This window comes from Anguilla anguilla, chromosome 17 (assembly GCF_013347855.1).
Source record: "Anguilla anguilla isolate fAngAng1 chromosome 17, fAngAng1.pri, whole genome shotgun sequence".
In the NCBI taxonomy this organism is placed as follows: Eukaryota; Metazoa; Chordata; class Actinopteri; order Anguilliformes; family Anguillidae; genus Anguilla; species Anguilla anguilla.
In genome coordinates this window covers 27,063,904-27,077,637 of record NC_049217.1, presented here as the reverse complement: position 1 = coordinate 27,077,637, position 13,734 = coordinate 27,063,904, and the positions used below count along the sequence as shown (strand labels likewise).

The window sequence follows — 13,734 nt, the reverse complement described above, 5'->3', positions numbered from 1 at the left end:
ATTAGAGAAGATTGGAATTTACTGCTCACTTCTGCATAAATATAGATATACATTCAACATGTAAATAACAGTGCATACATGACCCTGGGTAATAAATCTGTCAGAAAAATTAAAACACTGTACAACAATTCTCATTAGAGAACCCACTCATTATAACCAGTTTTCTAAATAAAAGCACAATACAATAAATCCTTGATCTTTAGATTCTGTTTAATAAACTGAAACAAGAATTTTTCCAAGTATTTTCACAGTGCATCTGAGCCTGAAATCTGAACATCATTCTCATCGACATTGCATCTATACAGCTTAAAATCAGCACATAGAAACTGGGCAGTTGAGACATGGAATCATGTGCGTCTGCAACTGCATGCACGCATACACACAAGCAAAAACACAAGCACTCACACATGCACACACATTCTCACACACAGTTCTGTGTTCATTTCAATGCATTACTCAGACATGGCCAGATGCAGTCAAAGGGACTCATGAGAATCCAGCATTTTTCAAGGATCCACCTGACGTTCACTGCTGGATCCACCTGACGTTCACTGCAGGATCCACCTGACGTTCACTGCAGGATCCACCACACGTTCACTGCAGGATCCACCTGACGTTCACTGCTAGATCCACCACACGTTCACTGCTGGATCCACCACACGTTCACTGTTGGATCTGCAACACGTTCACTGCTGGATCCACCACAGTCCAGCCCAAACACTACCTGTCTACCTTGTCGAGAAGCAGTACGCAAGACTGCAAGTTCATAAAACGGCAATTTGTGAAGGTCAGCAAACATAATTTCTGTTAAAAACAACTGAAAACAAATTCAAGCATGCATGCAGTAGACACATGTAACACATGTGCAGGGACATCTGAATCCACAGCCAAGGTTGGAATTGCAGCATACTTTTTTCTGAAAGCTTTTCCACTATAGATAAAAGGCCTTGTTTTCACCTACCCTGAAAAGGTAGAACTGCAAGCCTTCATTCACCTGCCAGCAACAAAGATCAGGACTAGCTGAGTGCCCAAGCCAGTGAACTAATCAATTTTGCTGTTTGATCCTGCGTCAGGACTACACATTTTCCAACCAGGGCTGTACTATCACTAAATCAGTTGTTCAGACAGTCAAATTGCAAGCAAATTATGTCCCAAACAAATGACAAAACAGTGCATGTTCATGTACACCCCTCCCCCCCTATTCTCTGCCTACCCTGTACCATTATGCCCCCCCCCTCCCCCCCAGCTCTCTCTCCACACAGAACCCTGAATATTTAAGAATGCCCCACTTTCAAAGTGACTTCAGAGGCTTCATAAAACCAAAAATGGGTGGAGCCACTAGTTCAGCTGCACATGAATTTGACCCAATCGTTGTGTTTGTGCGGGAGAGTGGCCCTTTCGTTCAAACAAATCATATACAGTGTTTACTGGTTGCTGTCGTTTTTCCCCATCATGAGTACTCAGACTAGCATCACTACAGATTCCCCAAGGCACTTTCAGTCATGAGCATAATATTTAAAAAAAAATATTGAATCCCACATGTAGCCATTCTCTCTCACAAGAGGAAGTCCCACCTTCTGGGCTTTGAGTGACACTTCCTGTGTGCTCAGATGGTGGAATTCGCACCATCCCTTGATTTGTAGTAGAGGTAGCCAAGGATAAGGAACAGGGCTACGGCCAGGCCTATGACAATCACCATCCACAGCATAGTCTGGTCACCTGGGGGGAGAATGAGGGGGTTAATCCAGGTGTATCTGTCTGAAAGCATGCAAGACAATGTGTGTATACATACTGAGTGAGTGTGTGTGTGTGTGTGTGTGTGTGTGTGTGTTAAAGAGAGGACAAGAATATGACAGGGGGTCTGTACAATGTGTGACAAGTGTGTATGTGTGGGTGTCAGAGAGAGGCAGTCAGAGGCAAATCTGACCTCCTACCTTGGGGGACAACTTTGACAGTGAAGTTCTTGCTCTGCTGTCCTAGTTGGTTGGAGGCAGTGCAGGTGTAGACGTGGGTACCGGGGGTCAGAGAGGTGCTGGTGATTTGTATCTGACTCGTCTTCTCTTCTTCGTCGAGAGGAGAGGACCAGGAGTACGCAGGAAGGGGGTTCCCCTGGGCGGAGCATCTTAACGGGACCCCTTCCCCCTCTGTCACCTCCAAGGTCTCATCATCATCATCATTGCTGAAGAAGGGGGAGTCTGAGGGGTGAGACAGAGACCATTGGATCCCTCTTATCAGTCACAACAACCCATATTTTCACAGATACAGATGAATCAATTAAGCTCTCCTTTTACTGATTAATCCTGTATTTCTGGTGAGATGTGTGAAAGTGCAGGCCAACTGTCAACCCCATATACAAATTCTCCCACGTAGTCTGGGGTATGACCTGCCATGACACGTGCTGTACTGTGGTCACTTTCCTGTCAGTTACCCTCTCTGCTTTCCCAATGCCTGATTCTTTTTTTAAAGTACATACAGAAGGTATACTGTTTTGAAAAAATTAGGTATTTATCCCGAAGAAAAATATAAGCTAGTATGCATGGCTCACACTAATTCCATACGCATCAGGGATTTTAATGACATAAACCACTGTGATAGACTAATTGTGATGTTGATGGTACAGACAGTGCTGACAGACTCACAGCGCACGATGATGTTGAAGGGATCAGATTTCACTTCAGGGGGGGGTTGCGGTCCTTCAGGTCCCAGTTCCAGCTCTGCCACACAGCTGTACTGCGCTCCATCATCAGCGCTGGTGGGTGTGATCAGGAGGGTAGAGGAAACATTCACTGGAGTCTTAGTGAGAGCATCATAGGAGGTTCGATTCTCCAGTGTTTCCCCTTTGTACCACTTCACAGTGAGGTACTGAACAGGAGCGATGTTCTGGACCTCACACTGCAGCTGGTACTGTTTCCCCTCCAGCATTGGGTCAGTGTGGGTCACAGCACTGATGGAGACACTGTCTGGAGGCTCTGCAGAGGAGATAATGTTTTATTCTGACTAATATTTATAATCAGGTTATTCATTACGAGTGCTGAAATCTGGTTATTTGAGATGCTCAATGTCAATCCTAAAAAGAGTTTTGTCTCTTCAGCAGCAGACAAACAAAAGCAGACCTCACTATGAGGTCCTACTGCTGGCTCAACTGAGATCAACACAGGAGAAAAGCTAAAGCCTCTTCAGGCTAATGGAGGCCTAGATCATCTGTATGAGGAGAACTTACTGTACACTGTAATACTGAGCACTTCAAAACAATTAAAATGGTCTGCATAGAATAGAAAGTTTCCGAAGCATCTAGGTCTTATCTCCCAGTCTGTCAGGGTCTCCAATATCCAGGTGACAAACTGGACGTCTTCTACCATGTCAACAGATCCCTCTGAAGCCTCCCAGCCGATTCCATCATGAAATCCTGAAACAGTGCAGTTCACCGATACTGGATCTCCATATCTCACCACCACTGTGGAAGGCTCCATTTTGAGTGGGCATTCTGAAACTGAAAAAGAGAGACATTAAAGCTGTACATACACTACATGGCCAAAAGTATGTGGACAGCTGAACATCACACCCATATGTGCTTGTTGAACATCTCATTCCAAAACCATGGGCATTAATATGGAGTTGGTCCCCTCTTTGCCGCTATGACAGCCTCCACTCTTCTGGGAAGGCTTTTCAGAAGATTTTGGAACATGGCTGTGGGGATTTGCTTCCATTGAGCCACAAGAGCATTAGTGAGGTTGCGCAATATTGTTGGGCGATAAGGCTTGGCTTGCAGTCGGCGTTCCAATTCATCCTAAATGAGTTTGATGGGGTTCAGGTCCGGGCTCTGCACAGATCAGTCAAGTTCTTCCACACCAAACTTGGCAAACCATTTCTTTATGGACCTTGCTTTGTGCACGGGTGCATTCTCACCCTAACTGATTTGGGTTCAGCTGTAGTTATGCAAGTTAGTGACTGATTGGGATTCAGCCTAAATGATTTGGGTACAGTACTACTAATTGGTGTTCAGTTTTAGTTATGTGGGCTTTATGCTAGTTGGTAGGAAATAATGTTAGTGGTTGGAGTGTTGTGGTTGTTAATGGATACACGCGTGACAGAAATCCGGTCTAATCGGAGGGGTTACTGCCTTTGTAAATGAAATAAAATGGATGACTGGGTTACATGATAAGAGTACTGGGGTGCTAATGTTAACAACTGGAGTAGTTTGTGGGATTAGTACAGCAAAGTGGAACAGAGTGCAGAGGTTAGTAGAGTAGAGTAGAGAGTGGGATTACTGGAGTTCAATGTGGACAGAGTGCAGAGGTTAGTAGAGAGTGGGATTACTGGAGTTCAATGTGGGATTATATTGTGTGAGCACAGTGTGAAGGTAGTGGAGTAGAGCTTGTGATCAAGGGAGTACAGTTACTGGAACAGAGTACGAAATTAGCAGAGTGGAATTTCGATTTACAGAGAACGTTGATGTCCATGGAGTGATTGGCCGTTCCAAAGGCGTTCCGAGCTGTGAGGATGTACTGCCCCTCATCTTCCCAGGTAATTTGAGCTGGGAGCTCCACCTCCTTGTCTTCCTTAAACCAGGTGACCTCAGGTAAAGGGAAGCCCTCTGCCCTGCACCTGAGGGCATGACACTCATTTGCTGTCACCTCATATTTGTGACTGCAGTTAAATATGGGTCCATCTGCAGGGAGGGAGGGAGGGAGGGAGACAGAGACAGAGAGAGACAGAGAGAGAGAGAGAGAGAAAGAGAGAGAGAGAGAGGGGTGAAGAAGAAGAACAGTAAGAATTGCTGGAAACATCACATAAGATAAGAGAAAGGTTAGGGTTTTCAGTGTGATAGAAACTTACAGCCAACTGTGAAGTTGACACTGACGCTTCCCAAAGTGTTTTCTGCTGTCATGACATACTGCCCAGCATCTCTTCTGGTCAGTTGTGTGGAACTGTTGAACTCTGATTGGTTTCTGTACCATGTGACCACGGGAGAGGGATTCCCCTCAGCTCTGCAGGAGACCAAGGTATCCAGAGATTCACCCTCCCTCAGCTTCACATGGTCCGGGCACTCTGTGATCCTGGGTTTATCTGCAGGTACAGAACATCACAGCAATGGAGCAATGTATAGCCATGGAATGACTTTGCAGAGCTTTTAACTGTAACATACGGCAGTAGTTTTTCTACGAGTGCGTAAATGGTAATGGTAAATGGACTGCATTTATATAGCGCTTTTATCCAAAGCGCTTTACAATTGATGCCTCTCATTCGCCAGAGCAGTTAGGCGTTAGGGGTTAGGTGTCTTGCTCAAGGACACTTCGACATGCCCAGGGCGGGGTTTGAACCGGCAACCCTCCGACTGCCAGACAATCGGTCTTACCTCCTGAGCTATGTCGCCCCATAGGCACACCTTCAACACAAGAAGCCCACAGAAGACATAATTAACCGAGTCACAGTGTTGGATGCGGATGGCACAGGCAGCGCTAATAGACTCACAGTGCACAGTGATGTTGAGGGGATCAGATTTCACTTCAGGGGGGGGTTGTGGTCCTTCAGGTCCCAGTTCCAGCTCTGCCACACAGCTGTACTGCGCTCCATCATCAGCGCTGGTGGGTGTGATCAGGAGGGTAGAGGAAACATTCACTGGAGTCTTAGTGAGAGCATCATAGGAGGTTTGATTCTCTAATGTTTCCCCTTTGTACCACTTCACAGTGAGGTTCTGAACAGGAGCGATGTTCTGGACCTCACACTGCAGCTGGTACTGTTCCCCCTCCAGCATTGGGCCTGTGTGGTTCACAACACTAATGGAGACACTGTCTGGAGGTTCTGTGGACAACAATTAAATATTTTTCAGATTGCTGTTATCATTATACTTCTGACATTCATAATCTGTCCTGATGGCTGAGGTCTTGTTTGAAGTCAGCACAGTTTTCCTAAAGAGTAAGTTCAATAACTCCAACAGCAAGCAGATGAAAACAGTCTTCACCATGAGGTCCAACTTTTAAAAAAGCAATACAATGGAACCCTAGTTCAGCTTTATGAGGAGGAAAGCAGAACTTACTGTACAGAGTGCTTTCTGATCCTGTAAATATTCTGTATCATTCCAAAAGTTCCCGTAGCATCTAGGTGGTATCTCGGGCGGGATTCCAGGTGACAAACTGGACGCCTGTTACCATGTCAACAGCTCCCTCTAAAGCCTCCCAGCCGATTCCATCATGATTTCCAGATACGGTGCAGTTCACTACTGCTGAACTGCCATGCCTCACCACCACTGAAGCAGGGTGGATCTGAATTGAATGAGCTTCAGAACCTGCTGAAATATAATATAGTCACTTTCCACATCTGCTGAAAAGGTGACACTATCCCCGTCCACACAGAGAGAACAAAAACAATTTAAATGTGGAATGACCAGATGCTATGACTGCCCCGCTGATCTTTTTATGCTTAAGATCAGGGTGTGTGGGCTTCACAGCAAGAAAGGTTGCGGGTTTGAATCTCGACTTGGGCCTGTCTGTGTGAAGTTTGCATGTTCTCCCTGTGTCCCTTAACCTGCTTTTACCCTCACTAATAATTGTCTACTACTTCTCAATTATTGCTTTTGCACCATATCTACCCGCCGTTCACCGAACGTATACACTGCATTATGACGTACCGTCTGCACGTTCAGTTATTAACCGGCTACAACATTGCAAAGCCATATGGATTAAACGGGAGCTCATCTGTGCTTACTGGCCTGTGTTCTTTTTTAAAACCACGGACAGGTTTGCTAATGATATTTCACACATTGCATAGCTATGTCATGGTGCTGCACTAACAAAGTCACAGACTGGTAAACCTCCGGATGAAGGATTGAATCCCGCCTAGCCCTCAGGCAGATAATTTCCTCTTTTACACTAACGTTTTCTTATGCTTTTATATTTCCTTTACCAAAACTCATTCACGGCCACCCATATGCATTTCATGAAGGCAAATGCATCCCTTTTATTAAACAGTTACACCAGTTCACTACTGTGCCATTTCTACTAACTATATTTCTTCAATTGGCTACTGTACAAAACCTTCTTATCAGCAAACGCCACGTTTCTACATTCATGTTACCTCGCCCTGTTCTCTATCTAGCCACATACACACAATTACTACGTAAGTATGTTCTGCAACTCTCCATTAAAACATTACATTTAAAATCATGACTCACTCATAATTATAACTACTACTACTGAACATGAGAAAAACGCATTAATGCGATTGATTTCACACGTAACTTAACTCTCCACTTTAATGACTAATGATTTATACAGACTGTTATATATACCATAAGGAAACTCATCTCGCTCATGTTCACTTCATTTACTTCGCACTATAGTCTGTGAGCATGTCAACCTTCCCCTACATTCTGCTAAAAACATATTGTTTCAACTATGCAATTTCATAATTTCTCCTAATTTATCTCACACTGTTGTTATTTTCTCATATGCAAAGCCTGCTGGGACATAGGCGTCTGCTCCTATTCTCCACTATCAAGTTTTCCGGTTCTAGCTTAGCAAAACAGCAAAGAGGATTCCTACCTGCAGATAAGCCTATCAAAATGCCTTATAAACCTTACAAACACTAAAAGTGCATCTCCACGAAATAACAGACAACAGAGCAGGACAAAAGGGTACACAAGTTGCGACCTAGGGAGTTCTAATTCTATGGGCTTGTTGATTCTTTTGTCAATCAAGGCTCGTTGGATGGCCATCAAATCCGTGAGTACATACACTGGCCATATTTCACCAGCGTTTCTGATGCGTTTACGCTTACGCCACCGCACCCTTCTGAACTGTTTTACATATATAGCAAACCGAAACTGCTAAAAGGTACACGCTCATCAGATTGTACTAATTCACAAAGGATAGCCATAATCCACAACCGTTTCTTACAGGGTCACTTGGCATTTCTCACTCTCATAATAAAACGCTTTGCAAAAAGAAATGATATCTCCACCCATATTCATTTCATGACGGCAAATGTATTCCTTTTATTGAACAGTTACACCAGTTCACTACTGTGCCATTTCTACTAACTGTATTTCTTCACTTGGCTACCGTACAAAACCTTCTTATCAGCAAACGCCACGTTTCTACATTCATGTTACCTCGCCCTGTTCTCTATCTATCCACATACACACAATTACTACGTATGTACGTTCTGCAACTCCCCATTAAAACATTACATTTAAAATCATGACTCACTCATAATTATAACTACTACTACTGAACATGATAAAAACACATTAGTGCAATTGATTTCACAAGTAACTTAACCCTCCACTTTAATGACTAATGATTTATACAGACTATTTATATATACCATAAGGAAACTCATCTCACTCATGGTCACTTCATTTACTTTGCACTATAGTCTGTGATCATGTCAACCTTCCCCTACATTCTGCTAAAAACATATTGTTTCAACTACGCAATTTCATAATTTCTCCTAATTTCTCTCACACTGTTGTTATTTTCTCATATGCAAAGCCTGCTGGGACATATGCGTCTACTCCTATTCTCCACTATCAAGTTTTCCGGTTCTAGCTTAGCAAAACAGCGAAGAGGATTCCTACCTGCAGATAAGCCTATCAAAATGCCTTATAAACCTTACAAACACTAAAAGTGCATCTCCACGAAATAACAGACAATGGAGCAGGACAGAAGGGTACACAAGTTGCGACCTAGGGAGTTCTAATTCTACGGGCTTGTTGATTCTTTTGTCAATCAAGGCTCGTTAGATGGCCGTCAAATCCGTGAGTACATACACTGGCCATATTTCACCTGCGTTTCTGATGCGTTTACGCTTACGCCACCACACCCTTCTGAACTGTTTTACATATATAGCAAACCGAAACTGCAAAACGGTACACGCTCATCAGACTGTACAAATTCACACAACGATAGCCATAATCCACAACTGTTTCTTACAGGGTCACTTCGCATTTCTCACTCTCATAATAAAATACTTTGCAAAAAGAAATGATATCTCCACCCATATGCATTTCATGACGGCAAATGTATTCCTTTTATTGAACAGTTACACCAGTTCACTACTGTGCCATTTCTACTAACTGTATTTCTTCACTTGGCTACAGTACAAACCCTTCTTATCAGCAAACGCCACGTTTCTACATTCATGTTACCTCGCCCTGTTCTCTATCTAGCCACATACACACAATTACTACATATGTACATTCTGCAACTCCCCATTAAAACATTACATTTAAAATCATGACTCACTAATAAAAAAGCTTTGCAAAAAGAAATGATATCTCATAAAAAACACGTTTTCAACGTACAAAAATGCCAAGTTACTCACACATACAAGACATACACCGTCCATAACTCATTCATTCAGACTGCCAAAATCCAGGCCTGCCATTGAAAGTATTTATATCAAAATGACGCCAAGTTACGGTACTAGAAACAATATAGGCTATCTTGCCTCACCGAAATTAAATAAGATGTATTCCAAAGCAATGCTACCCAATATTTCCTCAATTCTTTCAAGTCACTTGGCCCTGTGTTTTGTAATCTTACCATTTTACAATGTCATGCAAACGTTGTGTTAGATCAAAGTGTCAAATATTTCGAATTGCCTCATGGAACACATTGAAATTCATGTAGAAAACTGCTGGTAACTACAGTCAGCATATTTCTCCAGAAAACATATGTTTATACTTGCTTCTGAACTGAATTTGAGTAAATGTACAAGTTATTGTATATTTTCTACATACAATAAATACTGCATGTGAAATACATATTGTACATACATACATAGAGAACTTCTTTATCCCCATGGTGACAATTCCCTCAGAGCATCTTTTACATTCACATTTACGAACAGACATTTATACCAAGAAACATACAATCATTCAGGCAACAGAAAGGCTGGGCAGTGAAATACATACATACCAATACAAATTGGACATATAGACGCCTATTCAATCAATTTCTGTGAGAAAGCCATCTACACATATGTTTGGCCTGTCCATGTACTGCATGCTTATACACACAAGGCCAAGTGAATTGAAAGAATTGAGGAAATATTGGGTAGCATTGCTTTGGATTACATCTTATTTAATTTCGGTGAGGCAAGATAGCCTATTGTTTCTAGTACCGTTAACTTGGCGTCATTTTGATATCAATACTTTCAATGGCAGGCCTGGATTTTGGCAGTCTGAATGAATGAATTATAGACGGTGTATGTCTTGTATGTGTGAGTAACTTGGCATTTTTGTACGTTGAAAACGTGTTTTTTATGAGATTGAATAAATACCATTTCCAGGGCATTCCTGGCTTCTTCTCGTCACCCCCCCAGTAGACACGGCGTGTTTGCTAGAAGGTTAACGGAACAAAATGAATCTCACAGCAACAAAGACGAGTGGTTCTGGTTATCCCTACCTGGGTAAGCCACACAGTAGCCTACAATGAGCAGCCGAAACAGTCCCCCGTCCATGTCAGTGTTCTTTTCGGTGTCGCGCAGCGCGCTACCTGTATTCTCAATGTAGCTTTAGAATTCTCCTTTTTAAGAGAGCGAAAGCAGCCTTCGTGGAAACCCCTCCCATCTCATCTAGAGGGTTCCAATGGCATCCACTCTTACGCCGGGCACCCACCGCACGGGTATCGTAAACGGCGCGTAAACAACACGGGGAGGCGCGTCGTGTGTCTACACGGGTTCCGTCTGTGTCGCGCAAAGGCTTGCTTAAAGCTCTATATTCCTAGTAGCTCTCGCAGTCTGCAGTGGGATTACATCGTGTATTTCACGTTTGTTCACGACTGTTGATTATGGGTTAAGTGAATACTTGGTGAGAGACCTTTTTCAGTTTGTTAATTTGGTCATATTTTGTTAACTCATGTAAATACGTGAGAAAGTAAACGCTTTAAACAATTTCCATAAACTTAAATCGCAACGTAGCCTACATAATAACCAATCTCAAACTGTATTAATTTATTTGCTTGGTTAACAAGCGTGCCAACTTTATGAAGAATATGTAATGATCATAATAATAATAATAATAATAATAAATAATCCATAATCAACCATTGGGAATTCCCGTGTCGTCTTGTTATTCACGTCAAAACATTTATATGATCAGATTTAGTTAAATCAGTTAATCGTCAAAAAGATAGCGTAACAGTTTAAACTTGAAGGGATATGAACACCACAACGCCATGAACACCGGAAGCTTTGAAGTACAAGTGCAATAAAGGCTTGCTTACAACTTCATTTATAAAATAGGTGCATTTTCATCGGCAAGACCACTACATCTGATTTTTTAAAGCTCTGTGGATTATCTGACAGGCTGAGCAATGGTTGGTTAAAAACTACCTTCCAACACTCGGGCTAACAAACCGCTGCTCGGTGCGTTCACTTCTACATCGTTCAATAGGCTACGTCTTTCTGTGGTGTATTTTCAAATTTACCCCACCCCCTCCGTAAAATAAGATAACGAATCCAAGTTTGCATTTTTCCCAGGTTCCAGTTTTTTTTTCCCCCTGCAAGGACAATACAAAAACGAAAAGGCTTGTATTTTTTAGCTGCTTATAAAATATATGGTAGGGAACTAGGGACACACCCCCAATAGCCTAATATAAGGATGAAATATAAATCAGAGCACGTATACCTAGCATTTTAGAGCATATTTCTGTGTATAAACAGGTCATCATGACGCGCGGCAAGCAGAAAAATAGAACAGAAGCGAAAAACTACGCTTCAGTTCGCTTGTGTTGCACAAGTTTCGCAGCCGGTTCGCGACGCGTTCGCATCTGGTGTAGAGCAGCGGTCCCCAACCTTTTTAGAGCCAAGGACCGGTTTAATGTCAGACAATATTTTCACGGACCGGGCTTTAAGGTGTGGCGGATAAATACAACAAAATAAAATGATACGACTGGCATAAAAACTGTGGTATATTGTAAATATAATAATAAACGTGAATCCACTGTGTACTCGTATGCAACTTTATTAGCAGCGTCCTCGTAACATCGCGCCAACAACATAACATGAGTAACATCCTCTCTGCCCCCTAACGCTCTCTGGTCGCTATGGTAACGTTTAAACATGCCTTAAAAATAAGATACAGATACACCACAAAAACGAATATAAAGTGCATGAAAATTTTAACTCACCATAACGCTAAATCAATGGGAGCCCTGAGCTTGTTTCTCTGCAACGAGACGGTCCCATCTAGGGGTAATGGGAGACAATGACACCCGAAGTGTGTTGCTTATGTCCAGTCTACTCCGTAATTTTGTTTTGGTTGCTGTCACTGCAGAAAACCCCGCTTCACACAGATAGGATGTCGGAAATGGAAACAGGGTTTTCAGTGCTGTTGTGGCGATCTCAGGGTATTCTGCCATGACTTTAATCCAGAACACCAGCAGAGTTGTTGTTTCGAACATACTTTTAAGGCCGCCGTCATTTGCGTCTGTTTTTTACTCATTTTGCTTGCTTGTGGGTTAAATTTTAGCGTTAACGTATCACGTGACCGAGATGTAACGGAGAGACTCCGGTCATTTTTCAAAATAAAACATCGTTCAGACTCAGATAATAAATAAAACTGAAATAATGTAAGTTATTTATTCTTTCTTGTGCGGCCCGGTATCAAATGACCCACGGACCGGTACCGGTACTGGTGTAGAGGACGTCGCCCACTGCCGTTGTAATAACGGTACTTCAATTACGCTTCACTTACTTCACGTAGTACGCGGGTACGTGGGTGTCCGGCTTTACTGTACAAGCGGAAAATCTTCTTCAGATATAATTATTAATCTGTACCGTAGCACTGCAGGCTCCTCTTTTAAACAGTTTTAAAACTCTTTTTAACTATTGACACAGTGTCTTAAAATTAGGAATTATTTGACTGTTATTTATTTATTTAATATATTTAGACTTTTAAGATGCTTTCGTTGCTAGTTTTCTTTTATTATTGTAATGCCCATGCAATTCAGTGTACCTCTGCTATGTGGGTAATAAACTTGAACTTGAACTTTAAACTGACACGATGAAAATTTTAATGAAAGGGGAGTGTGATAAAACTGAAACAGCATCTATACAGCTGAGAGATATACTTTGGCTTCACGTTTGCTTCATAAGCGGTCTGATCGGATCAATGCATGAAACAGAAACATGTTTATCCAACGCGTCAAAAGCATGGGTGCGTAACTTTCTTCGATCAACCACGCGGCTTTGTTGGGCCTGTCCGAGTGAGATGCGCGCAGTGACAGAAATTAAAGGAATTATTTGATTAAAAGCTCTCCGTATATTTCGTGAAACGGAGAAGCCTAAGACAACGGGTGTTTTAAAACACGCACAGCCAGCATGGGGCGACATTGTGTTGTACTGCAGCTGTCACCCGACAGATGGCGCGTGTGTACTTCTAGCCATTATACAGCGCCTGGTTCTTCAAGTCCGGAAAACGGCCATTTCCCAAGCTGTCCCGTGAACGCGCTCAGTTGAGGCAACGTTTGAAAACTTTAAAATACTCTGAATGTTGCCCTTAACAAAAAAAGACACGTCGATTTATAGTATTACCATGAAGCGAGACGCTCTGAAAAAGACTAAGCTGACGTGACTAGAGTCGATACTGTAACGGAGTCTTGTTTAAAAAAAGGCTGACGATATTCATGTCTGTACACGGAGCATAGTGATGTCACGCGGGACTTTTAGAGGGGGTTTCTGACCTTACAGAGTGAGACAAAGTGAGAAGCATGTAACCTCCCTCTCACA

The 13,734-nt window shown here is 42.6% G+C and overlaps 1 protein-coding gene across 3 annotated transcripts in view; it reads right to left on the bottom strand.

Annotated features, from left to right (window-relative positions):
- Positions 1 to 189: 189 nt before the first annotated feature.
- LOC118216417 (hemicentin-1-like) overlaps positions 190 to 13,734 on the bottom strand; it is a 41,250-nt gene continuing 27,705 nt past the window's right edge. For all 3 annotated transcript variants that reach the window (XM_035397550.1, XM_035397551.1, XM_035397552.1), the window contains 7 exons: positions 5,473 to 5,802; positions 4,837 to 5,067; positions 4,442 to 4,669; positions 3,221 to 3,490; positions 2,640 to 2,969; positions 1,935 to 2,195; positions 190 to 1,719 (listed from right to left, as the gene is read on the bottom strand). In XM_035397550.1, coding sequence (XP_035253441.1) covers positions 1,607 to 1,719; positions 1,935 to 2,195; positions 2,640 to 2,969; positions 3,221 to 3,490; positions 4,442 to 4,669; positions 4,837 to 5,067; positions 5,473 to 5,802 — 1,763 coding nt within the window. In that variant the 3' untranslated portion in view covers positions 190 to 1,606. The remainder of the gene's footprint in view (positions 1,720 to 1,934; positions 2,196 to 2,639; positions 2,970 to 3,220; positions 3,491 to 4,441; positions 4,670 to 4,836; positions 5,068 to 5,472; positions 5,803 to 13,734) is intronic.